The sequence below is a fragment of the Salminus brasiliensis genome, chromosome 15, assembly GCF_030463535.1.
Source record: "Salminus brasiliensis chromosome 15, fSalBra1.hap2, whole genome shotgun sequence".
Taxonomy (NCBI): Eukaryota; Metazoa; Chordata; class Actinopteri; order Characiformes; family Bryconidae; genus Salminus; species Salminus brasiliensis.
Window position 1 is genome coordinate 25709969 of NC_132892.1, and position 26901 is coordinate 25736869.

General features: G+C 41.4%; 1 protein-coding gene across 4 annotated transcripts in view; it reads left to right on the plus strand.

Annotated features, from left to right (window-relative positions):
• The window catches only part of nlgn4xa (neuroligin 4 X-linked a), a 118982-nt gene that overhangs the window by 69508 nt on the left and 22573 nt on the right, over positions 1-26901 (plus strand). For all 4 annotated transcript variants that reach the window (XM_072657176.1, XM_072657177.1, XM_072657179.1 and 1 more), the window contains one exon: positions 22089-22274. In XM_072657176.1, coding sequence (XP_072513277.1) covers positions 22089-22274 — 186 coding nt within the window. The remainder of the gene's footprint in view (positions 1-22088; positions 22275-26901) is intronic.

A 26901-nucleotide genomic window follows, 5' to 3' on the forward strand; every position in this document is an offset into this window, starting at 1 on the left:
ACACACACACACACACACACTCTTATGCCTTCCGCCACACCAGCGCACTCCTATCTTCCACCTGAATGATCTGTCATTGCAGCCACCCAGCCTAGGGGCAGCAGACTTGCCCTCTACCTCAATATCGTGCCTATACACACTTCCACACACAGACACACACTCTGCACTGCACACATGTCCAAGAGCACTAAGCTTGACACCAGGCCTGACAGTTTAACCATACATCATACTCCCCCTGCAGAGCAGAGAAGCAGCACTGGTGCATCTACAGTCTGTCACCCAGAGGGGCTTCATCACTCACCTACTCACTATTGATCCTTATCCAGCCACACTGACTGAAGAGGACACCTGTCACTAGGGGGGGGAGCGAGAGAAGAGCAGAAAGAGAAGGACAGAGATGTTAGAGAGAGAGAGAAAGAGAGAGAGAGACAGTCAGAGAGAAGGAATAGAGAGACACAAATGTGCTAAACCTCCAGAAGTCATACACTATGTGGACAAAAGTATTGGGACACCTGCACGGCCATAACAGTCTTAATAGACTGGTCCTTTTAGTTACTTAGTTAGTTAGTACTTTATTGTACCATGCTCAGCTAACTTGTGTGGATGGTGGATGGTATGGTCTTGCGGTTATTGTGTATTATCCAGATGGGGCAGGCGGTGCTTTGCTGTTGGACAACAAGAATAATGTGGTCATATGCGTCTCTGACCATCTCCAAATGTGGTTTGAGTGATCAGATTACAATCAGTCCTGGAGAAGCTTCGTACCCCGTTCACTCCTGTACTTTGTGCTGGTCACTTCTGATTGGCTCACCCAGGACGCATGGTAGTGCCAGGTGTGATCGGGACCTATTAGTCTTAAAATGGGACTCCCCTGGGGAGGCTTTGAGTGGCTCAGTGGTCTAACACACTACACTTTGGCCAGGGGACATGAGTTCAAATCCCGAGCCATTCCGCTTCGCCATCAGTGGCCAGAGTCGGAGAGAGCACAATATACGAATGTTGTTAAATGCTTATTATCGTATTATGCTTAGTTTCTTAAGATACTCATCGACTTATCTGAATATTGGAAAATTATAAATGGTATTTTGTATTGTTTATGATAAGATGTGAAATGCAGCAGGAAATACAATGTTAAGACTGGCCTAAACCAGAAAACATTGATGAGAATCATAAGAAACTGTGTTTATCTTAAGATCTGTTGTACGATTTCTCTTAGGAACACATTGGTGTATCCGGCCCCTGGTCCCAGAGATTTTCCTGAGCGTTTTCTGGTTTTGGTGCACAACTGGGAGGAAAACTCAAAAACTGGAAAACCAGTTATACCTGACAGTAGTTATACCTAAGATTTAGTCCAACAGTTTTATATGTGCTCATTAAAAAAGCCCACGTGTTCTACATCAACATTTATTCACAGAATTAAACAGCTCACCATCGGCCTTGCCTAGACGTGTCTTTCTAGTCAATGGATTTCCTGTTCTTTTCTAATTACAGAGAAAGACATCAAAATTATAGTACAGTAATCTGTAATTGACCGTGCTCCGCAGATGTGGCAGATTGAAAAACGACGGAATTTTCCTTTAATTGCTCTGCATTTTATAAAACTGTGTCTCACCAATCCAAACACCCTGCATACATTCATCACGGAGGGGTAAACTGACACGGTGGGGTAATTTAGCTCCACTAACATCACATTAGTCTCAGGAGAGGACTGGTTTGTGTGGCATGTTCGCATTCTTTTATTATCGTTTTTGCTGTTTACATCATTTTAATAAGCATCACGGAGGCCCTGCAAGCTTTCTGCATCCAAATGGGATTCAGGGTGTGCCTGTACGTCTGAAGGATGCGGCAAGCCTTTTTTATTTGCTAGTAGAGCAGCAGTGTGTATGTGTGCGTAATATATATCAAATTAATCACCGACTGGAGACCCATATCTTCCAAAAATACTTGGGTGAAGTGTAGTGTCGAGTATTGTGGTCTCCACACTGCCTTTTGTATTTAGTAGTATCCAAGCTTGGAGGTATCTTTTGGATCCCAGCTGATAAATTATGTTAGTTATAAGAAAACATGTTCAAATATGGTCAAAATTATATATACAGCACGTCTAATGATTGGTTAAATGTCTATTAGCAAGTTGAACCTTGACCTGGCGCTCTTGGTTGCCACCCTCAAGCTTCTGGCAGAATTCTTCTTGGACATTAGACCGTTCTTCTTGGCAGAATTAAAGGTAGAATTCAGGTCAGTTCATTGGTTTCCTGGCACAGACCCAACTTTTAGCACAGTCCTCAAACAGTACCTTTGATAAGGTTGAGGTCAGGACTTGGGCAAGGCCATTCGAAAAGCTGACTGTTAGCCGGCTTTACCCACTCCACAAACATCTTTCTGTGATGTGTGTTTGGAGTCATTGTCCTGTTGGAACGTCCAGCTGTGTCCAAGTTTTAACTGCCTAGCTGATGGTTTGATGTTTTGCTGAAAGCTTTAAGAAATTTACCAGTTCAAAACAGCTCCAGAGCATGTTACTACCACCACCATGCTTAACAGTTGGGTACAGTGTTCTTGTGGGTAAATGCTTACCTTTACTCCTCTAAACTCCTTTGTTTTATATGACCTTAGAGATTACCCTCCTATCCTATCCTCATTCCCATAAACTTGTGACACTACTGTGCATAAAAATCCTACGACCTCAGCAGTGCTAGAAAAACCTAAACCAGCTCATCTGGCAATAACATTTATGCCATGCTCAAAATTAGACCACCCCACCCCCCTTTCCCCCATTTTGATGTCTGATGTGAAAATCACCTGAAGCTGCTGGCCTATAGCTCCATAGATATATACATATTGGTGCTTGGGATACACAGTGTTCATGACCTTTTGTAAACCGAATGTGTGTGTATAGGTATTGGAAAGCAAGAAGATGCAGGCATGTTAGTGACCGAGTCTGAGGCTGTGATTCCCCGCTTTCCCAGAGAGGAGAGAGCGAGAGAAAGAGAGAGAGAGAGAGAGAGAGAGAGAGAGAGAGATAATATATCACGTGGTGAGGGTTAGGTTCAGAGTATGCTCATAGCTGTAACAATGAGCCAGTGTCCCTGCCTGAGGCCAGACTGCTCACATCCATACTACACACAGACACACATATGGACACAGAGAGTACTCACATATGCATCACACACACACACACACACACACACACTGTTAGGTCCTCTGCTTGCTTCTGCATTATTGTAGACCAGTATATCGCTCAGCCAGAGCATTAACACCATTAATTGAGTAGGTCTCCCTTGTGCCACCACAGCAGATCTGACCATTCGAGGCATGGACCCCACAAGACCTCTGAAGGCTTCCTGTGGTATCTGGCACCAAGACATTAGCAGCAAATCTATTAGGTCCTGTAAGTTGTGAGGTGGGGCCTCCTATGGGTGCCTGGTTCACAGGTTGCCCTTTCTTGGACCACTTTTGGTAGGTACTGACCACTGCATACCAGAAAAAACTAAATGTGCATGTTCCCCTCTGGCATCAGCGTCCCCTTCACAACCCCTCAACTGTTCATGGACAATGTAAGCATCCAGAGGGTTTCTCAAGTTGTCAGCCTTCTACATTGAACCATTCCCTTTGCTAAAGAACCCAAATACATCAGTCATAAAGATCACAAGCTGCACAAGACGTTTGCTCTTGTTGGATGCGCTATGTTTTTTTCCCCTACTCTTTAAAACAGTAGGCACATTTAGTTGTTTTTAACTAGAGAAATAATAAAACACAAGCAATACTCCACTTTCCTGTTGAAGATGTTCCTGTTCATGTGTTTTCCTGTTCAAAATGATGCGAAGGAAGCAAAAATTGATGACCTTTCAGCTTTGCTGGATCACGTTCATCACATATCAAGCTAATGCAGCAACATCAGCGAGGCAGCGTAACATCAGAAAAGGTCGACCACCCGTAGACTTGCAGAAAGGGGTTATTAAATTTTAGCGAAACGGGTATCAGTGGTGATTAGGTGTCGCCAGTATGGATTTGAACAGTTATGGTTTAGCAGCCTGAAGTGTTTGCAAGCTAACTGGCACATGGCACAACAGTAGGGAAAGTGGTGTTTCAAGGTAGCGAAAAGGACTCATCTGGTTTCGAGTGAGTCAGGTGCAACCAGGAACACATACGCATACACATGCACACATTGCCTTGGAGAGGGGTCACCACAAATAAAAGTGTGAGAGAGGGGGGGGTGGGGTTGAGAAAGAAATAAAGAGTATATCAAAATGTAACATGGTCCAGAAAAAGACACCATCCATCAAAATATGTCCACCTGACAGAAGCAGGAAATGGAGCAGGGCGAGGGGTCCATCTATTAAGGGGAACACTACTTTTTTTTTGCTGATAGATGGGAATATTTTGTCCTTTTGCAATATCACACCCCCCTTGAAGCTCCTCCAGAGCGTCTCTGTCTGACACAGCTACATATTTGAGACTTTTTTAGTCCTACTCGCCCAAAGCTTTGCAGGCTGGAGCTATGGGGTCTAGCCGTGACTAGCGCTAAAAACTTCTTCAGAAATTAATTTGTAAATTTATGAGCGTTATTACTCTCATATCGGAGTTCGGCCTGACTGCAGGCAGAGGCACAAAATGAAGTATGTACCTCCTCCACTTGCGCAATGGCTTGCACACGAAGAGTTATGTACTGTAGTTCTGCACCACTCAGGTATTTATTCATTTCCTACTTTTCTTCCATGATTTACTCTGTCCCGAAGATCTTGCAAGCAAAGCAGAGCTTCTCATGGCGGCGCTGAGCAGTTTCTAATGACCTAGGCAGAATTTAATGAACATACGTTAATGGATCACGCGGGTCAACGCCCACATCCGAGGAAGCGTAGCCAATCATGCACATATATTTTACGGTTTGCCTGAGTCCAGAGGACACCAGATTCTATCTTTGCTGTGTGCATTTCTTGTCTCGTCCCATTGACGCTAATGAGAGTTGACCGTGCATAGGGATCATGGTAGAACATTTAAAGTGACGGAAAGCGATACGGCTTTGCTCAGCGGATTACATGCTGCCTGAAGATCCACACTTGCTGAGCAGAAGCCGGATTTTGATGTGTCTGTTCTTGAGTTCCAGCCATAGCATAAGTCCATGTGGGCCTAATATACACTCTCACCCAGATAGAAATGTCAGATTGCTGCAAAATGAGTACAGGTGTGATCTGGTCTGATTAGATGCTGGATCTTGCCACAAGAGGGCGTAAAAGTGACTCACCCGCTGCCCTATAAAAAAAAGGTTCTCAGAGGCTACTTTTGGGCAGTGTACCTTCTGGTGAGAGACAGTTGACCACTAGACATGCCTCTATGACATTTTGCCGAGTTGACAGACTTTGAGAAGGGGCGCATCATTGGACTGAGAGGAACAGCATAGTCGTTTTTACCAGTTGCTCACCATCTAGACCGTTCTGACCAAGCTGTTGACCAAGCAGGTGTTAGGAGCAGTGGTTACATGAGGGGACACAGACACAGCGAACAGGCTCCGGACGGCCCGGACAGACCACCAGTAGAGAGGATCGTTCCTCGTTCTGGAATTTGTCCACCATCCAGACACAGATGGCACAGGGTGTCTCTGTCACGGCACCCATTTTGTGTCTAGCTATTGACAGCCGGCCACCATCGCCTTTGTTTGCAGTGGTGTCCTAAAGGAGAAAGCTGGACTGCTACAGACTGGAACCACATCATCTAAATATGAATCTAATCAGCTCTCGGAATCAGCTAAATTATCAGCCGAGTACATATTTGAGTTGAGACTTGGCCGATAAGGGTCCTTCCATCTCTCGCGAAGGCCTCTAGTGTGAGGGTTCTTCACAGTCACAGATCTCTTTAAAAACATGGTTTTTCTTCCATGGCATCACTCCAAGCATCCAACTAAATTAACCAGGGCTTACCAACACAACTGTCTCGAAGCAATTTTTTTTAAAGTTAAGGATGACATGAAATGCCTCCCGATAGTGAGAGATGAGCTGCACTGGAAGCACAGTTTTTTTTTTTTTTTTGTGAACGAAAAGGGTTGTGCCTCAGTTACGGAGATCCTAAATGACTTCAGAGGGGCAGCCAGCCGGGTGCACTCATCTAAAATGCATGCAGCCCTCGATACGGTGTGTCAAGCTTTTGCAGATGAATAATGCAGTTTCCTAGCTCGGCCCAACTCTGGGCTGATCTAAAATGTGGGCTGTGGCTTCTTAAGTCTAGGATATCTTATGATAGGGTTTAGTTTTGATGCTGATGGTTAGTGATCTGGTTTTAACCTTCCAAACCCACCGTTACAGCAGAAATAGCAGTACCACAAGAAACATTGGGCCATATTCACCAATGTTCTTAATGAATTAATGAAGGTTACACTTACATAGCACCTTTCTGATACCCAAGGACACTTTACAATCCTCACCACAAACATCCGTCCTCCTGGAGGATCAATCAATGCATCAAGCCCTATGAGGGGTTATCCAGAACAGAGTGCCAGTCCATATCTGGGCATACAGACATACCCTCAGTTCACCTGATCTCCACACCACCCGGGGAAAATGTGGAAACTCCACCCAGATAGGGACTTGAACCCTAGACCTCAGCGTTGCTCTGTCTTAAACACATCCGAGCCGACACCGATCTGTCCATATTCAAATCACTTCTCAAAACTCGCCTTTTCAGATCTGATTTAGTGTATGATTTAATGTTGTCCACAGGGGTGAGAAATATGGCGATATTGTATCATATTAAAATGAATTTTGCTCATGTGTATCACGATAAATGTAATATATTGTGCAAATGTCTTTAAATAACTTTTTCTGTTCTGATATTGATGCGTAAACTTTGCATATGAGTTGATACCCAATACCGATCCGATACCTTTGCTGACTTAATAAACCATGCACCTCGCGAGAGAGACTTAAGGCATCGTGATTAACGTAAAGATTACTAACTTTGTCAAACAAAATATAATAAATAACACAGACAGAAATACTGAATTGCTGTTTATCTGTCACTAAATGTAATTATTATGCTGGACATGGGCACAGGGACGTTTGGGCTGACTTTGCATCTGAAAGACCTGGAAGACCGGCTGGCGTAAGCCTCCAACCAATCAGTTCAGCTCTCGTCTCTCTCTATTGCTGGAAAACAGCAGAAACAGCAAAGCATTTATCGCAAAGCTGTTTCTGTTGTTTTCCAGCAATAGAGAGAGACAAGAGCTGAACTGATTGAACTGATTTAAATTTGGAATCTTAGAAATTTGATATACTGCCGTATGAAAGATCCCCCACTGCTGGTTAGATAGGGTATACCTTGCTGGCTGCTGTCATATGTGTATCTTGTCTATAGTTACTCTGATCCTGGGTTATGAAGCCTAGAATAACGATGGTGCGGGAATTGAGTTCAGTAAATGGATCGGTCTCGTGGATCAGCCTTTATTATCTGATACACGATCCAGCTATTTTTGTTAGTATCAGGACTGATATCCAATCCTGGTATCAGACCTACTTTATATATTGTGATATATTATTTTTTTAGCGTCCAGCCCTAGTTGCCTATATATAAAGCTCACGTTTATATATGTGCTTTTAATGATTGATTAAATGTTAGGGTTTTATTGATTTGTATTGTACTTGTTTTGGTGTATGTTTTGTATCTTTTGTAAAGCGACTCAACTCCTCAAATAAATAAAATGTATTATTATTATTATTATTATTATGTATTCTTATTTGAGATGTGTTCGATTTACGAGGACAATGGCATCAATCATTATTAGAGCAAAACATACATTCTAAATAAAAACACAGTATGAATCAGACATAGACCTTTTGGTTGGACCTTTCTATTATTATTATTATTATAATTATTATGTATTCTTATTTGGGATGTGTTTTATTTATGAGGACAATGGCATCAATCATTATGAGAGCAAAACATAAGTTCTAAATAAAAACACATTATGAATCAGACATAGACCATAGGTTGGACCTTTCTCCAAAAATCCAAAAATATAAGTAAATGAGGCCTATTGTCACAAACAGCAACGTCCCAAAAGATAAACTTGCCCATTTTAATCACTCCGACTGGCTGGGGGAAGGTTTTCCATTATTACTTTTTCAACACAAGAAAAATTGAGCAAACGGGAATCTGTTTTTCTTTTTTTTCTTTTTTTTTTTGTCATTCTTTGTTTACTAAGCTCTTAATTCTCCTGATGCACCACTGACTAGTAATCTGTCTCCTCCACAAAAACGTCGAATATAATCCAAACCCTTCTCTAAAGCTGTCGTGAACAGTAAATGCACAGGAGAACGTAGGAGCCTTTTCAGTTCTGAGGAGTAGATAACGGAAACAAAGGGAAACAACATGGCAAAGAAAGAAAAAGAGGGCAGAGAGAGAAAGTGGCGACTGCGGGGAGAAATGTCAGCATTTGTCTTTTTCATTTGTAATTATGACGCCATTTGGAGTGTGAGTAATAGCGCGGCTGTCGTTTTAAATCCCTGGCCCTAATACGTCCATATTTCAGCAGCGATTGGAGATGCGTTTTGACAGCTGTTCCTGTTTGTTTCTCCGCTCAGCTGTCAATCACGCGGTAATATTTAAATAAGCTCGACCCACCTGCCCCAAATCAGCCGCAAATGCGGCTGCCCTTTGCTGCTAATCTGAGAGCAGGCCTTTTCGTGGTTAGTCACGTAATACTTTTAAGTGGTTAATGCTTTTCGCAGAGGTTTCCGTCAGACCTGGGGGACTTGTCTGTGTGCTAGTGCAGATTTAGAGCTGGATCCAGTGTCATGTCTTTTGTAGTTGCTTATTCATTCTTCCAGGCCATGAACGTTTTCTATTCATATTTTTTTTTTATAGTGGTTAATATTTGAAAGTTATAAAGTTTTATCTCAGCTTTGCCACTTTCTGGTGATTGAAAAATAAGTGTGTGTGAAATTTGCAATTTATCTTTTTGTCTTATTTGACACTTTTCTAGCTTTTGTTTCAGGCATATTCATATTTTTAAAATGTGCATTATTAATATAATCCAGACTTGTGAATTTAGGCCTGTGTGAACATCAGCTCAGGTGAGGTCCCTCATGTACACACTGATAATCGCCTCCTTCCTGCTTTTTGAACAGTCTTTTAAAAACCTCTTGGAATGTCTTGCATGTCTTGCTATAATTCTTATCATTCGTGTTCAACCTATTGTGTCTCTTCCAGTGGATCGAGATCGGGGCTGATCCAAGGAAATTTTATTGGACTGGGTATCAGCTATTTTAATCCCAATCCCAGTTGTTTTAACCACAGTGTTTGGATCACTGTCTGATATCCTCATGGTAAGAAGTAGGGAAGTGCTGAGAAGGTAAATAAAAGAGTTGAGAGTCTGCAGTGTGGCCCTACTTTACAGTGGAACATGAAAACAGACCATCATTTCTGAACCTTTATAAAACTATCACTGAAATGCTCTGTTTTCCGCAGAACCGCTTGCCTTTCTTTGTTTTTAAACCAGCACTGAAGAGCCCATTCAGAACCTAGTGGAGGCTAATGCTAATGCTAATACACACATACGCTATAGAACCCCCAAAAGTACAGCATCACATTCACCCACTATAAACCAGGTATTTTACACCAGTAGACCAACAACAACAGACATCAGTCATGATCAGGCTGATTCTCAGCATTAAGAGATTCGGATCATAAGGCAAAAATAACCCTTAGACATCCCTAGTCTTTTTAGATGATGTTGCATTTTGACCAATCACAACCAAGCACTAATTTGCCAACAATGAGAACCCTCCATGACGCTTAGTAGAGCTCTGAGGTAAAACTACTGTCAAAAAAGGGCATCGAACTGAAGTCTATGAGGTGGAAAATGAGGCGGTTCAAATATGCACGAGCCTCTACAGCAGTGGTTCCTCGTGGAGATACACAGTACCTTCCTGCAGGTCAGGGATGGATTATTGACCAGGCCTTTGGGGTAAGTGCCCAGAGGCCTCTCCCTGTCTGCATGAGACATCTGACTGACAGAGGCCTCTGGCTACCACAGGCCCCTGGGACAATCCACTGCAGATGTAAACTGGGGTCTTGCAAAACCATGACCCATTTGCTGCAGGTTTCACCTCCAACCCGAAGCGAAGCAATCAGCTCTGAAGGTGAAGTAATGAGATGCATCGAGCAGTGTCAGATAGAGTTGGAGCTGAAGTCAAGTCTGCAGGATGGTAGATCTGCCAGGAGCAGGAGGGTTATTGACCACTGCACAGCAGAGTTTGGGTTTGGGTTTTTGGTTTGAAAGACTGAAAAACAAGAACAGTGGGAAGACAATGGACGAACAGAGGGAGGTTTTTCTACAGTGCGTGAGTGCGAGTGGGCTTAGGGCGAAGGTTTTGGGAAAGTTTGGTTATTGCCGCTTAAAACTGTAGGAGGACAAGTGTTTTGCAAACATTTGCAAGGAAAGAAGACAAAAGATTGAACATCAGCAAGATGGCCTTGGTGAACCAGCTTAAAAAAATGCTGGACAAGTAATGTCTGCTGGAAAATGATCAGAGCGAAAAAACGGTGCTGCCTCCAGTTTTAGTCCGCATCAAGAAAAGGTGAAAAATTTTCTGCCTTCAGAAATGTTCACCCTTTTCTAATTAAATGAGCAAGTTAATAAAAACCCACATAGTCAGGATTAAGAAGTAAAAGGAAGTTTTGTTCAATAGCATATGGACAAAAGTATTTGGACACCTGCTCATTCATTGTTGTCATTTATTGTCCAGGGACGAAGGCTTTCTACTAGATTTTGGAGCATTAGTGTGGGGTTGGGATGTTGGATATATTTATATTTATATTTATATTTATATTGGATGATCACCACCTCATCCTCAACTCCCCAACTCATCTCAAAAATTCTTGATGGAGCACCAACCATCATTCCAGAGAACACAGTTGCACTGCTATACAGCTCAATGATCAGGGCTTTATATCCCTCTAGCCCACGCCTGCCATTAGGCATGGTGCCAACAGGTTCATGTTTATATATTAATATATTTTTATTGACTTTTGATTATTGACAAATGGTGAGAATTTGTTTTAGAAAATAGTGTGTCGGTAATGACGAGTTGCTGTATAGACAGTTTTTCAGTTTTTCCAGGAAAAAGTACCTAGGTCATGAATTTCCTAACACTATTCAACATCTAGTATATATTATTATTTGAATAACATCATCATTAATGTAAATCCTTTTCCTTAAAAAAATGTCATAACTGTATAAACGGTAATGACACTGCATAAATCCGCTCTATTATCAGGAGGAAAACACGATTAAATTACGCACTTTTTCAGACATTAAAATGTCACTCTACTAAAATGTCTGATGGACTGACAAATGGTCCCATCAGTCTTTGTTTCCATGGTTACTGGATACGGCAAAGGTGTTACCTTTTTTTAAAAAATCCTTACAGAAATCACAGGCTGTTGCAGTAATGGCGGTAATATATAATATTCAAAACTATGCAAAGGTTGTGTAGATGTAATTCTAAAAAAAATAAACTGATCAGAGACGTTTTAAAGTCTGGTCCCGGGTCTCAGTCTGCGTTCTTGTCTGTACCAGTGATACTCTGGATTTGAGAAAAGTAATCAGTTGCCCAACTACTACAAGTACAGTCCAAATGCATGGATGTGTTCCTGTTCCGCCTGTGTTATCGAGCAGGCATCAAGACGTGACTTGTGTGGACTTATCACAGCCAAATATCCCAGAATGCATCAGAATCAGCACCACGCAGCTGTTCCAATTGCAAAATGAGCGAACAGCGCCCTCCTGTCCTCGGGAGTTTGTACTTAAAAGGTAAAGGTTCACATATCTGTTACTGTACAGCAAAATGTGTATGCCGCATTTTACCCATCTGTGGTAGTGAACACACACCCCCAGAGCGGTGGGCAGCCAACTCCAGCACTCGGGGAGCAGACAGGGTGAAGGGTTTCGCTCGAGAGCCCAACAGTGGCAGCTTGCCGAGCCCGGGTATCAAACCCACAACCCTACCATCAATAGTTCGGAGCTTTAACCGCAAAGTCGCCACTTCCCCACCACTTGCCAAGTCACTACCACCATTGTATTGAGAATTCCCCTGGGGTTTGGGGTCAAAATAGCAAAGTACAAACAAAAAATATATATTTCGGTATAAATACATAAGATTTGTTTTATAACATAATTATTTATACCTTAAAAACATAAAAGTTTCCCTAATTGAAGAATCACCCAGATAAATATTGTATGTCTACTTTTGCAAACTCGATATCATCAAAAGCTGATATGATAATGTCTTAAAACAATATATTGTACCCTCCCTAGTGCTCTGTATGTAAAGTAGTGGTACTACTGGAAAGTGCATCATTGAGTGCTGATGTGTTTAGACTTGGAATCACGAAGAGGATAAATTACTGGACTGCATTGTTATGCTAACCCTTCCGGACTGGCTCTCATCAACCACTTAGAGTGGGGATTTCATTGAGGATTAAGTGTTTATTGTCACAGCTGTTTGATGCCTTAGGTACACAAAACAGGAGCTGCAGTGCACTAGGATTTGTCTTGTTGCGTCACGTAATTGAAGAATGTGAAGCAGGGAGTGTAATGTAGTGATAATTGCATGTAGTATAGAGCAGGTCAAGCTAAACTGTAGCACATTTTTGTGCTGTGTGTAGGTAATATAGCATGAGTGTGAAGCATATAACTAACAAACCAGGCTAAAGTACGGCCTCCACACTGCGAGGTTAGTTTTAACATGATGTTACAACTACGCCATCCAAAGAAAAACATGTAAGCAGTTCATTTTGCAATTATGCCATACATATTGCACTGCATGTCCAGAAATTTGTAGACGCCAGGCGATTCATAGCCTTTTCTAGTCTGTGTCCCACCTTTGCTGCAGGTGCTGATGTTGGATGATTAGTTCTGGATCACAAACGCCCTCAAACTCATCCCAGAGGTACTGGATGGAGCTCCATAACTACGGTGAACACAGTTCCACAGTTCCACTGCTCCAAAGCTCTAGGCTGGAGACTATATACCCCTCTAGCTGGTGCTTGGAATTGCATATGGTGACCAAAGGTTTATGTGCTGCTTATCCAGACTGTCCCATTCTATTGGCAGTGCTTTAGAATGGAGAATATTCAGAATATGCAGAAAGGCTGCATGAGTTGTGTGATTAAGACTAAGATCATGAGGCTACAATTTTCAAATTGAAATTTTCTGCATCAATTCTATTTGAAACTTGGACTATCAGTCCAAAATGCAAGTTATTCCATAAAAACTCCTGATACATTTTTCTTCTAAGGACTCCACCAAGAAGATCCTATTTGTGCAGATGTTGCTGCACAGTAAAAACCACAGCGCACCACCATTCCAGAGTCTTCTGTATCTTCTTGAAGGCCTTTTCCCCGTAGTTTTCTTGGCATTTCCAACCTCTTGTTCCTGTTAATTGGCAGTCTTTCCTTTTAGTTAAATTTGAGTGAATAATAGGGCTCTGTGTGGCTCAGTGGTCTAATGGTCACAAGTTCATGCGGCTTTGCCATCAGCAACCGAAGTCTGAGAGAGTACAACTGGCTGTGCTTTCTCAGGGTGGTTGGAAGCGCTCTCTTCCCTCATCACTCTTAAAAAAAAAAAAAAAAACGATGTTGATGGCGTCTGTTAGCTGGTGCAGAGGAGCTGGGGACCCAGCGATTGCCTCCGAGTGTGACGGCTGCCCGGGGATTACTGTATTGGCGGCAGTTTGAAAAGAGATGGTGGCTGGTTTCGCTTTTTACTCTCCTAGTCTAGGGAGCATTGCTAGTGCTAGGGGGAGCGACGAATGGGTGGATTAATTGGTGGTACCAAATAGGAAAAAAATGTATAAGCAAAGTTTAATAAAAAAAAAAGAATATTAATAAATTAATAAATAAGACTTTGTGCGAACTTGCAGCCACTGGTGGTTCCTGGCTTTTTGCCCCCCACTGTTAGAACTTATCAGCTCAGCTCAGCCAGTTTGTGTAATAAGAGTCAAGAGGATGAGGAGTTAATCACGATTGGCTACACAAAATTTTGCAGTTCATGATTTTAATTATTTTACAGTCTTAATAGTGTTCATTTTGCTCGAATATTTGAAATATTATTTATATATTTATTTTTATTAAATGCTCCAAATGGCCTGTTTGAAAGCGAATGATTGGCCTTCAGAGTCATTCTGGGCCTAATGCGCTGTATGACAGTAATGACTGGACGGAGTTGATTGTTATCAGCCCTGATGGCAGCCGGCATGACCCGCAGCTGCACAGAACGCCGCAGATCACGTCCCATGATTCTTTGTGGCTTTGCTGACGTCAGTCCGTAGCAGTTTACGACTAGTTGAACGTCTTAAAAAGGGTTCCTTGGAGTGTGTGTGTGTGTGTGTGTGAGAGAGAGAGAGAGAATAAAGTGTGTGTGTGACCTGACCTCGTTCAGCTAATCCGGAAAGTTCCCCTCACATCACTCCCTTTGATAATTAACATTTCATCTGGGAGCCAAACGGATTATCTTCCTGACAATGAGCATAATTAGGCGCTATTACCGTCAGCCTGTCAGGACGCTGGCTTCCTTTTGCCTTTTTCCTTTTTTTTAATCCTCTTCTCTCATACCCCACATTCACTCCTCTCCATATTTTTTGGCTTAAAGAAAAAAGTAGCTACTATGACCATTCAGTGTCCTAGACAAAGGGGAAGTGTAATGAAAGTGACGTGAGCCAGAGATTGTGGCTATTAGGAAATGTCGTTCAGGCTGGGTTCAGGAAAGAACTCAGTGGAATTCACATCAGCGACACAAAATGAATGCCAATGAATGTGAGTTCAGTTGTCAGCGAGCAAGCCAGGAAACCTGGTAAAGGAGCTCTTAGACAGCAGGAAACGTCAGAAAGATTGGAATAACAGTTTTCCATTACATGAAAGCGGCATGGTGGCAGATACGTGTATTAAACCTCTGTAATCTATCAGTTCTGTGCAACTGTACATGTTTATTTGTATACAGTACAGTACAATATACAAATAATTAGTAGAAGCAGTCAGTAAGGGCGGCAGGGTGGTCGCACAGCTCCAGGGGCCTGGGATTGTGGGTTCAATCCCTGCTCCGGTCACTGTCTGTGAGGAGTTTGGAGTGTTCTCCCCATGTTTCGAGTGGGTTTCCTCCGGTCTGCTTCCCTAGGTGTCTTGGCCATGCTAAATTACCCCTAGGTATGAGTGTGTGGGACTGGCTGTGACTGCTGCCTTGTAAGGGGGGTGATTGTGCCACGGTGCCCAGTGATTCTGGGTAGGCTCTGGTCCCACCATAGCCCTGACCAGGAAGAAGTGGATGAAAAAGATGACTGGATAAAATCCAAAAATAAATAAATAATGGCAGTAAATACAACATTGGCCAGTACTGTTGTCTAGTGCTTAAATATGCATTATATACATTGTTACAGTATGTAGAGTAACAATAGCCAAAAAAAGGGGGGATTCCAGACTTTTGAACAGCAGTGTCCTCATTTCATTGGTTCATTTTTACACCATTTGAAACCATAAGAAGGTACATTATGTAAATCTTTCATAATGAAGGGACCAGTTAAAATGGTCTAGTGTGGTCCTGAGTGGTGCAGCTGTCTGAACAGCGCTCCCTGGATTTTTTGGAGAGGCAATTTTTCTTACTGACTGGCTGATGAACCTTGTTGAAACGTACATGCACAAGGACTGCACTTGTTTGCCTAGAAGTCTGAGGACTGCCACAAAGCTAACAAGTATCTGTGCTGCCGAGAAGAGATGCAATCTGTGGTGGGTCCCCTTGCTTAAAATATTAATGTGAAGGGAAGTGGTGTAAAGACATACTGTGGCATTAATATGTGTGTCGAAGTCTGACTGTTAGTGTTTGGTAGTTTGTGGGAAAACGTCCTTAGTTCAAATTCCCACCAATCAGACCGAACTTCCCCACTATCACATGATGCTCCCAGTGCTGGTACCCTTCCTGCCTAATCTGCTAGCTTCATGCTAAGTGATGGGAGGAGAGAGGGACATCCCAGAAAGAGCAAGGCCGATTATGCTCTCTCCAGGGATGGCTGTGGCGATCAGACAGTCATCGGTTCCTGACCACAGAGCCACTGTTTGCTGGTTACTTGTAGCTGATGGACCTTTTTTAATCCTAGAAGTGACAAATGAGGTGTGTGAAACCTTCAGCAACAGTGCCGGATATCTCACGCCAGCCCACACAAACACACTACAGTGCCACCACCATGTCAATGTCACAGTTAATCTGAGATTGCGAGGATGGTGGTCCACCAAAGGGATTATAACTGGTCTTCAATGGTCAATTAACACATGGATAATAATAGTACTTTATTATTAGGGGTGGGTGTTTTTCTTCCCCCCAAGCACTGGCCCACTTTAGTGCAAAGGACAGTTGCAAAAGGGGCAGTTGCTTGGATTTCCTTTCTGCAAACACACACCAGCGCACATACTTCTGTCTGTGCATATGCCTCAGGCTTATGCTTTTAAGTCATCTGTCTCTATCTCCCTCTCTCAAATAGCTTTAACTTTGTACGGTTTATTATGGTCTAATTTCCCTCCAGAACGGGCCGAAAAGAAAGCAGGCTGCTTCCTGTTATTATGAAAGGTGATTACGGAGACAGGCAGGATAGAATTCTCTTAAGTGGAAGCTGTAGAGTAACCGTAATGACTGTAAGGCCTTCTCCGGTTTTGTTTTCCTGCTTTTTGTGTCATGTTTTAATCCTCAGTACGTGCTCGCTGGAGAACGTCAGCACAGCTCACATGACTTGGTGATTCCGAGAAAATAATCAAGGATTAAGGCGAATTCCTCTCTTCTCCCACGCTGCGCTAGGCTCCTGTTGATGCTAAAAGGGCTTGTTTTTTGCTTGCTTGTTGGCCGAATTGATTGTAATGCTCAGAGAATTTGGCAGACGTGCTCCTAAGTTAATGTGTTCCCCCAGCTTTATGATTAGGGTTAGTGCTCGTATCGATTCCTGATTGGATTTTCATTCATTAAGATAAGCAACCAAATGATACAGTTGCCACTCTGCAAAAAAAATATCTTGGCCAGTGAAATCGCCTTATCTCCTATCTGCTCAACATATCCAGGAAGTTCATATTACAGGAAGATGACACAATCCTGCCTATAAAAGCCTAAAAACTGGGGTTACGCATAGGGACCACCTCATCCCCTTCCCCCGTACTCTACTCATCCACTACATCTCAAGCTCTATCAGGTAGGCACCTCCCTTCCTACGTTGCTGTGACTTATATGCTTGTGTGCTTATGATCCAATCAGCAACACATTCACCTGTTGTTCAATATTTAGCTTCTGCAGTGAATTATTACATGAAAATTCAAAAGCCGTTTGGGATCCGATTAGCAACACTTCCTCAGGGACTGACGAGATCCCACACCTACCAGTAAAGGTTACACGTATTCTTCCTTTCACTCATACGCCAATCACCCACTACATTGCAAGCTCTCACAAGGGTCATCAGGTAGGCACCTCCCATTGGCAGTGTTGGCTGAATTAAGCCCAGGACACCTCCGGAAGGCTCAACAGTGAAGTCTGGCGTCCCACTTGATCTACTCCCCTCCAAGCTCACTTGCTCATGTCAAGCTTCTCATGCTATTTCTAGATGTTCTGTGCTTTCATCTAAAGCAGTGGTCATCAGTCCTGCTCATGGAGACCTACAGTACCAGCATCCTAAAGACTGGTCCAAATGCTAGGAGGACACTGGGGACACATAGGTTTCCACCGTAGTTAGGATGTTGTGGCTAAGGGGTTTCATGTAGGCCTTAGTTGTATGTTGAACTGAAAGAGATGATTTCAGAAATAATTTATTGATCTGATTCTGATGATTTGGTCATGTAGACACATATATGAGTAAATGCGTATGTATGGATGTTCATTAGCATACTGTAGCTGCATGGTTTGAGAGAGATTTCCACACTCACACATACCACACACTGCCAGGGTCCTACAACTTAGGCCTACTTGAGCCCAACCTGCCCACAGTGGATACCGGTGAATGGGCAAGTATTTACAGTAGCATTAGTAGCTCCAGTGCACAACATAAGAAGCAAAATTTGGACAACAAACATGTCTTAGCTACCTTAGCATTCAAATAGTGTTTTTTTTATTTGTTCTGGAACCATTCCTTCTGGAGTACCATCCTTCTGGAGAACAGTATATTGGCTCACAGTATTAAGATTTATTCGATATTATAGTTAATACATTCTGAACTGACTTGCCTTCACAAAAAGTCCCCTTTTTCCAAATGCACCTTTTTTAAATGGAGCTTCTTAACAGTATGTTTAATAATGCATAATAAGGCTCTCATTGTAAGTGACAGAAAATGTCTATTGTGTGGTATAATGAAGTCTTGTGAACTTTGAATGTGTATTATATTCCAAATCAGTCCGTTCCTTAACCTCATAGTCAATAGCCGGCAGTACTTAATGGCCATTGCAATATCTAAGTCTCATTGTTTTACCCCCCTTTGATATTATGTATGTCTAGTGGTATCACTAATGGGAGCAATCCTTTGCTATCAGTATTTGTAAAGCTATTGACTGCAATTGTCAAAGGACAAGGGTGCGTATAGAAAATAGAGTTTTCAGAAACAGAGACACGGATAGACACAGTTATATATACAGTGCATTCCATCAGACTCTCTGTTTTTCCCCATTTGTATGCCAGATAGAGAGCTTTTGGGGTGGATACAGAATATCAGTTGCAGGCAAGACTTTAAAAAACATTGCTACTTGAGAAATCTTTGTTGTCCTCATACATCTTCATAGCTTGTTTTCTTTGCGCTAAGCGAAACACTGTAAACGTTCCCCCAAACAAGTCATAAAAACCTCTGACTGTGTTGTTCCTGAATAATTGTGCATGCTTTGCTGGTGACAACAATATTTCCGCACTCATACTCGACTCACACCTTCTGAAGCAATGTGTCAGACAGTCTGAAGCATTAGTGACCACGGCTAGCGGTGTGTCCGACTGAATCTCTGATGTCAGTGTCGCTCAACCTGCCGATCTGTCCCCGGGTATTTAGAAAGAGCGGCCTATATTGTGCTAGCGACTCTTGCCGGCTTCATTTTTTTAATACGGTCAGAGATTACAGCGAGCTGGTGAGATGGGAGCAGGGAGCTGATGAAGGTTCAGCTTTAATCCCCACACCGGAGACGGCATTGGATCCCGCAGAGTGCCCTGTAATATCTAACCTAGAATTGTGGAATGCTCTGGAATACCTGAACGTGTACTAGCAAACTTTTCCAAAACCCTCAGGGAACCATGTGCACGATTCCAGACTGGGCTTAGTCTGTAGATTTTGTAAAATGTTCTTAAAAAGGTGACACAACCTTTCAGTCTGCCTAAAGAACCTTTTAGGTCTTAGGTTCTTAAGGGAACCAAAAGTTGTCCTTCACCTCAAAGAATCCATTTTTTGGAACTTTAGAGCTTTACCTCACCAGTGTACCTTTAAGGTGACCAGGAAGGCCCATGGGAGCTAAACTGCACAACAAAGGCTTTACATGAGAACAAATAAGGGTTCTGTGCCTTTTTGGTTCTATATAAAACCATGTTCTAAAGGTTATTATACGACAGGTTCCACATCCCAGAGAAGAACCTGTTAAATATACACAGAACCATAGGAAATGTAAGCATTCCAGTGTTTCTATAGGTTTTCCTGTTCTATATATAACATTCCATACACTGCATCTCCTAAAGAACCCTCAAAGACCCCCTGGATACCCCCAAAGTCCCAGTACTTTTGTCCATATTGTGTATGTTTCATATTAAAGTGTATCGACAGCAGAAGCTTAGGATCTAAAGATTTTAGGAAGCTTAGGATCCAGTGTTAGTTGTTGAAGCAAGGGACTCTTCATCAAGCACTAAACAGCTTTTGGCTGCTTCATCCAAGCCATCTTCATTCCGTGTCCCTGTAGGCCTTCTGGATCTCATCAAGGCCCCGGGTTATCCGTCAGGGTGTCTAATGCTGCCAGGGCTTTTGTAATCCTATACCCCTTGCTAGTTCCTTCCATGTGGGCATGACCAACTGGATCTGCCCCCAATCAAAGAGCCATGGGGCTAACCCTCTACTTACCCCTGCTTCTTATCCTATTTGTCCTGAGCCATTCTGGTCCATGACCAGGTCTCTGGAGGGGGCTACAGGGGACCATGCCTTTGCCAGTTGCTGGGATCAGAGATCCTAGCCCGTCCAAGAGAATGGAGCAGACACCCCTGGAGGCTGCTCCAGGGTCTCGCTAATGGGTTTAAACCAGTTGGCTAATTTGTCAACAAGTTGCCATTTTGCGCTCATTGACAAATCTTGTTTTGGGGGTTAGCGAGCACGCTTCAAGCCGCTCAGTGCTACGGGGCTTATTTGAAGGCTTCTAGGGACGGGATTTGTGCTTCACGTTCTTAGGCTCAGTGCGCGCAGCGAGTGGCATCCATGGCAAAGGCTCCTGTCAACCAGCCAGAGGCCTGAAAAGATTCTGCCATTCCAAGAGTTCATTATAATTCTAATTGAGCCATGTTTCTTCCTCATAGCAAAGATCTCGCAAAGGTTGCTGCCAAGCTGTCATTTCTTTGTGTCGTTTCAATGACTTACTTCATACACAGCAGTAAATAGGGCACTTTCGCATTCAGATTCCAAACGGGCAGCCAAAAAACTACTGGAATTAAAATGGAAGTAACCTCAACCTATTCCACAAAGACGGCCAAATAACCCCATTAAAGTGCAGAACGCCACTTTTAACTATTCTCCTCGCCTGAAAGCACATCTCAGCCCAGAAGTGGGGCCTTTTTGATCCTGTCCTCAAGATGATGGGGCCCTTGTGAAAAGGCAGAAATAGAGATCGGGGGCTGAGGTAAAATAGGGTAGAGGGGGGATTATTAGGGCAGCCATTAGTGCCCTTTGCGCAGAGTGATGTTGCAGTTCCATTAAGAGCCTGTTTTAGGATTACTTTTCTTACCATACCACATCCGCTGCTGTTCTAGGACTCTGGGGGAGGGGGGCTTTTGTGATTATTAAGGACCGAATGATTGTACTTGCATAGAAGCAGGATGGCACAATTAACACTGCTGGCACCCAACACCCTGTATGGGCCGTACGGGGGGAGCAATGGCAAGCAGAGCGAACCTCTAATGAGAAGCTTTCGATTGATCCGTCTTACATTTTCTGTTGAACATAGACGGGTTTGGAAGCACTTATTTTCCACACCAGGAAAAAAAAAATTAGTGCATTCCAGTGTTTCAGATCCTGAATGCCAACGTATGGTCCAGAGAATTGTACTTAAACAACACACCTTTGTGTTGTTCATTGTAAGCTGTCTTAAGTGTATGTTCTATCAGAATGGTTGTCTACGCTGAAATCACTTTGACATGTGGAACGGTTCATGTTATCCACCTCTTTTTCAAGCCGTATTTGTTCTTGTTGATTAAAAACAGTCCACAGGGAGCAATAAGCAATAAGAGAGTCTTTACTGGAAAAACTTCAGATCCCATGAGAACAGATGCAGGTTACACAAATCATTTCTCATTATAAAGAAGGTGAGGGGAGATCTTGTGAGCTAGTTTGAGGAACAGAGTTGGACCGATGGACGCCTGTGGTCCTATGGCCTGAGGTCATGCTGCTTCGCCATCAGCAGCTGGAGCCCTAGAAAGCACAATTGGCCTTGCTCAGTCTGGCTTCCCCAAGCTTTCCCATTGTGATTCTGAAGTATCAGAGCTAGGAATCCGGTGCTTTCCTTCAAACACAGTCTAGTGCCTATAAGAAGAGGCATGTGCTTGTCCTCACCCTCCTAGTTTCTGGGGCATTGCTAGTGATTTCTATATCTATATTAGATATATTAGGTGTGTGTCAAAACAGAGATGGTTATGTTCATCACTTTTATATTATTTTAAAGTTTTTTTATGAACAGTAGGACAGCCAGTAATAGATTATCAGAGACCGAATCATGCTACAAGCTCACACTCATGCTACATGCTATGGCACATGCTACAAGCTCCACAATCATATATGTGTAATTTACATAATAAAAAAAACATAATCCTGAGTAAAACATCATTTTTATTAAGCTGATGTTATTTTCTGTGCCAACAGGGTTCCTGAGCACAGGTGACCAGGCTGCCAAAGGGAATTATGGTCTACTGGACCAAATTCAGGCGTTGCGGTGGATCAAAGAAAACATCCAGGCCTTCAAAGGAGATCCGAAAAGGGTGACCATATTCGGATCAGGGGCTGGAGCATCATGCGTTAGTTTGCTGACCTTGTCACACTATTCAGAGGGTATGTACCATTTCGTTATGTACTCATTCTAACACTTTTTCTTTGTGTTACTGTTGAAGACTGTAGTTCAGAGGTCATCTGTCACTTGATTCAGATGTTTTTTACTATACTTTGTATACGCTTTTCTTTTCATTTCAAATAAGAAGACAACAGTGTTCGTACCGTGGCTGCTTGTATTTAGGTGTATTATTATTACGCAGAAAGAATTGTAGATTTGACAGATTATACAGATTTGAAGTAGCCGGGGTTTCTGAAATGTTACTTGACAGAGAATTGTAACATCTAGTTAGCTTATTATTTTTTTAAGCTATTCATTATTATGATCTCATGTTTGGTGCAAAGTTATTAATGTAGTATTAGAGTATCAGAGAACATTCAGAATTCACCTTCTCTTTGTCTGTCTTTTCTTGTAAGACAGCATACAAATGGTCTCTGCTATTAAGTGCAGGCTTATACATGCCTTATAACTGAAGATTTGTTGGCCTTTTTGCACCTCAGTTTCCATAGTGAACCAATTGTTGCATTTACATTTACAAGCATGTTATTTACATATATTGACAAGCTTTTTTAGTTATTTATTTATTTTATAAACATTAGATTTGACCAAAATGTGACAAGTGGTTGTAGGCAAATGCCATTGTAACTGTCACGCAAAAACCTTGTATCTCCAAAATGGCAAAAAAAAAAAAAAAAAAAAACGTTTAATGAATGTTAGTGTAAAAAGAGCAAGATCAATGTGTCAGTGTAAAAAGATCTAAAGCAAAGGAAGTCAGTGTGAAAAGATCAAGATACATGGGCCAATGTAAACATATCTAAAGCAATAGAAGTTAACCTAAAAAGATCAAAATCAATGGAAGTAAATGTACAAAGATCAAGATCAATGTGTCAGTGTAAAAAGATCTAAAGCAATGAAAAAAAGATCAGGATCAAGGCATCAATGTAAAAAGATCAAGATTAATGGAAGTCAATAAAAAAATTTACATTTCTATTGGTCCATTTTGTAAAGAATATTTGCTAGATTTATATTACATGAAAAAATAAAATTTTTGTTTGCATGACAGCAGTGATATGTTGACTTCTTATTTTTGTCTAGAACAGTGTTGATGTGCCATATTTTATTTATGTGCGACCATATTTTAATCATGTCAATCCTATGTGCTGTAATATACGCTATGCTATATCCACTTAAATTGAGCTACAACCTCTCTTTAGAAATGGTCCACATTTTGAAAAGCTTGTCCAATCCAGCCTACTTGTAGGGCAGGGCATGGAAATGGTGTACTATGAAGCTAGTTCACTGATGTTGACAACACTGTCAAGTGAGTGTTTTCATTTTCGAACAATCAGGGTATTTTGGAATATGGCTGCATTGGTATTTAAAGAGGGATGCTGAAGAACAGAAAAGCTCTGTGCTAGTCATTCCCTACAGTTCAAACAGTGGCAGCTGCTTGTGCATTGGCAAAGATTTTAGCCTATTACAGTCCATTTCCTATAGTGTAAGTAAAAAGCAGCCCATTGAGGCGGCACACTCGGGATGTTCTTATGGCACTTACCCCTGGTGAAAAATAAGAAGCTCAGATTGAAGCTGAATCTTAATGGATCAAATGACCTCCAGCAACAGTTGGACTTTTGCAGAACCTGCAATTCAATCTGGATAGACTATGTGACAGACTTAATCAAAATAACATGGATGAGATGCACTGTACTCCCTTGCGTTCTTGTCTGAAAGGGTCAGCTATGATTTATGAATGCATTTTGAATTATATAATGCAAACTGTGAAAAGCACTTTCACTGCCATGAAAGCACATCATTTCACCTGCTGCTACGGCTGCTGAGTTCTTACAGATGTCCTCTCAGCTTTAAGGGTTGGAATGGACTACAGATTGATGTCACTCATTCTTCTGAAAATGGCCCTGTGTATTTAAACACATGCAGGTGCCAAAAGTGGTGGCCTTTGGTGGATATTTGGTCATTTTGTATTTAATAATTATTTTATATTGCTTTGCTCCTAACTAACCATTCCTTTGTGGAAGTAATTGAATTTATTTTATTTAAAAAAGTAGAAAGTAGTCTCCTCCTAAGCCTTTAAGGCCATCTGTATCAAATATGATGAATATGATCTTTGGACCTTCTTACTTCATCATCTAATGAAAAGAAATCCCTTGGGACTTGTGTTTAGGGACCCCTTTTTGTGCTATGAGTGGAAGAATTTCATTGTGAAGATACAGGAAAAACAACAACCTTTGAAGCTTTAAGGTTTGGTTTGAATAGAAAATAAATGAAACTGTTTTTGTTTTTTTTAACTAATATTAAATATTTAAAATTAAGTATTTAATACATCAAAATATTTTTAATACTCTTTGTGCTTGTATGTGTATGCTAATTTAAATTTCAAAATGTGTGCATCACATTTGATATGGTAGTATCTATATACCTATGTATTCTTTTTAAGTTATTCATGTGAAATGATGTTTAGTATTTCATATGATTTGTGTGTTCTACCTATTATTATAATTTGTTAATTATTTAAAATACATATTTCACCAATTCAAACTGTTCCTTTGAGAAACAAAATACAATATTTCTCAGCTCCATTTTAATGCTTCTTGATACGTTTTGAAGGACCGAAACATAAATATGACATTTATTGTTGATATGATATAATTCATAATTTAACTTTATGTTAAACTTTTTTTATTGAGAAAAGTACAGTTCCAATAAGCTTAATAATAGATGATAAAAGAGAAATAATAGATGGATTCTTTTAGAAAATATTACTGGAATCAATACATGTAATCACAATAACACAATTATGTGACTGCTGTTATTTAATATATGTATTATATACATACATTATATATATTTATGTATGTATAAATATAACAAGTATGTGACTTTAATTTGGAGTAAAAAAAAAATCTTTGATTTTACAACCATGTTATTTTGCCTCTGAATGAAACCTGCTAATTTTCCTGTCATGGTGGGCTTGTGGGAAAAAAAGTCTGGTTTACCTTGCCAAAACAGGCCACAGCCGCCTAGCCTAGCCTAGCACAGCTTAAAACGCTAACAAGAGCAGGTCTTACCAGATGGTCGATTCTGTGTTAGCTGTTATTTGCTTCAGAGGCTTCCAGCCTTCCAGAGGATAACAGCATCTGTGCCTAGATAAATCAGTTACTGATACTGGAGTTACTGGATAATTAGTAATTACTGAGTCTTTAGTATTTTTAGTTGCTGAATAATTTGTAGTAGTTACTGAATCATTTCTATTAGTTGTTGAATAATAAGTAGTAGGTGCGGCTAAATTAGTTGATAGTAATTAACTAGTAGTTAATTATTATTAAGCAATAATTAGTGGCAGTTACTGTTTAATTAGTAGGTACTAAGTAATTGGTAGTTACAGAATCACTTGTAGTTGTAGTTAGTTAGTTAATAGTTTTTATAGAAGATATTTTATAGAAGATACTTGATAAATTATACTAATATTATAATGCTATTTGCTAATTGATTATGCAATAGTTAGTTAATAATTAGTCTACAGTTGAAACTGTATTTTGAATTTAATCAGGTTGCCTTTGTGTTTCATTATAATTGGTTTGAAGATCTGAAGCAGTTTATTCTGACAAACATGCAAAAGTAGCCAATTCTTTTTCGTGTCGCTGTAAATTGTGTATTTATTCAACTGCTAATGGCTGTTTTTCTCCTCATGTACGCTGTCATGAGCTAAAAATAAGTTCCTATGTCCACTTTCAACTAATTGTCAGTCATGCATGGTCAGGCATTTTTGTCCTGCAGTGGCCCTGCTTTCATCCTTTCCCTTCTTTTTGCTCTCTGCATGTCTGAGAATACAGAATGGAGGCAGGGCTATGTTTCCTTCTGTGTCACTGAATCATATGCCTCAGTCAGGCCTAGTCAGTTCCATGCCTCCAGGTACCGTCTTTATTTTTTTTATTTTTGTAGGACACAGTCTGTGGCACGAATCTGCTGCCACGCGTGGCTGGACTGACGGAGGTACTACACAGAGGCTTATGTGTCTCGCTTGGCATCTGCGTCAGGTGTTTGGCGATGTTCTTTCTCCAGAATACTAAGTGCAGAGGAGGGGAAATGAAGGGAGCTGTGCTAACCAGTCATAATGGAGACGATCACTGTGTGCTCAATAGACTCCTCATATTGGCCTGGTTGAGTCACTGAAGCTTCTGAGAGGATATAAATAGAAAGTATGGGCAAAATATCACACATACACACACAGTTCCTGGTGCGCTCTGGCCTATTTACAGAGTGGCAATTCAGGAAAAAAAAGAACTCATCTTCCCCAAAAAATATTCACGATGGGGACATTGCCCCAAGCGTCATTACGAAACATAGTCATGCTCTTTAATTCCTGTCTGGTTCCTCTATCTGGCACAGTGTGGCGTAATGCAGCCATGCCTATGAGACTTGAGAAATCTCATAATAAGTCGCAGCTTATTGTAGTTATGAGTTACTCTGTAAATACAGAATATCAGCCTTCAAAAAACCTTAGAGGCCTGTAGATGGGCCCATACTTCAGCTTCTTGCCCATTACATATCATTACAATTTATAGTAGATAAAATGTTCAGACAGAATCATTCATAACACTGGATCAGTTA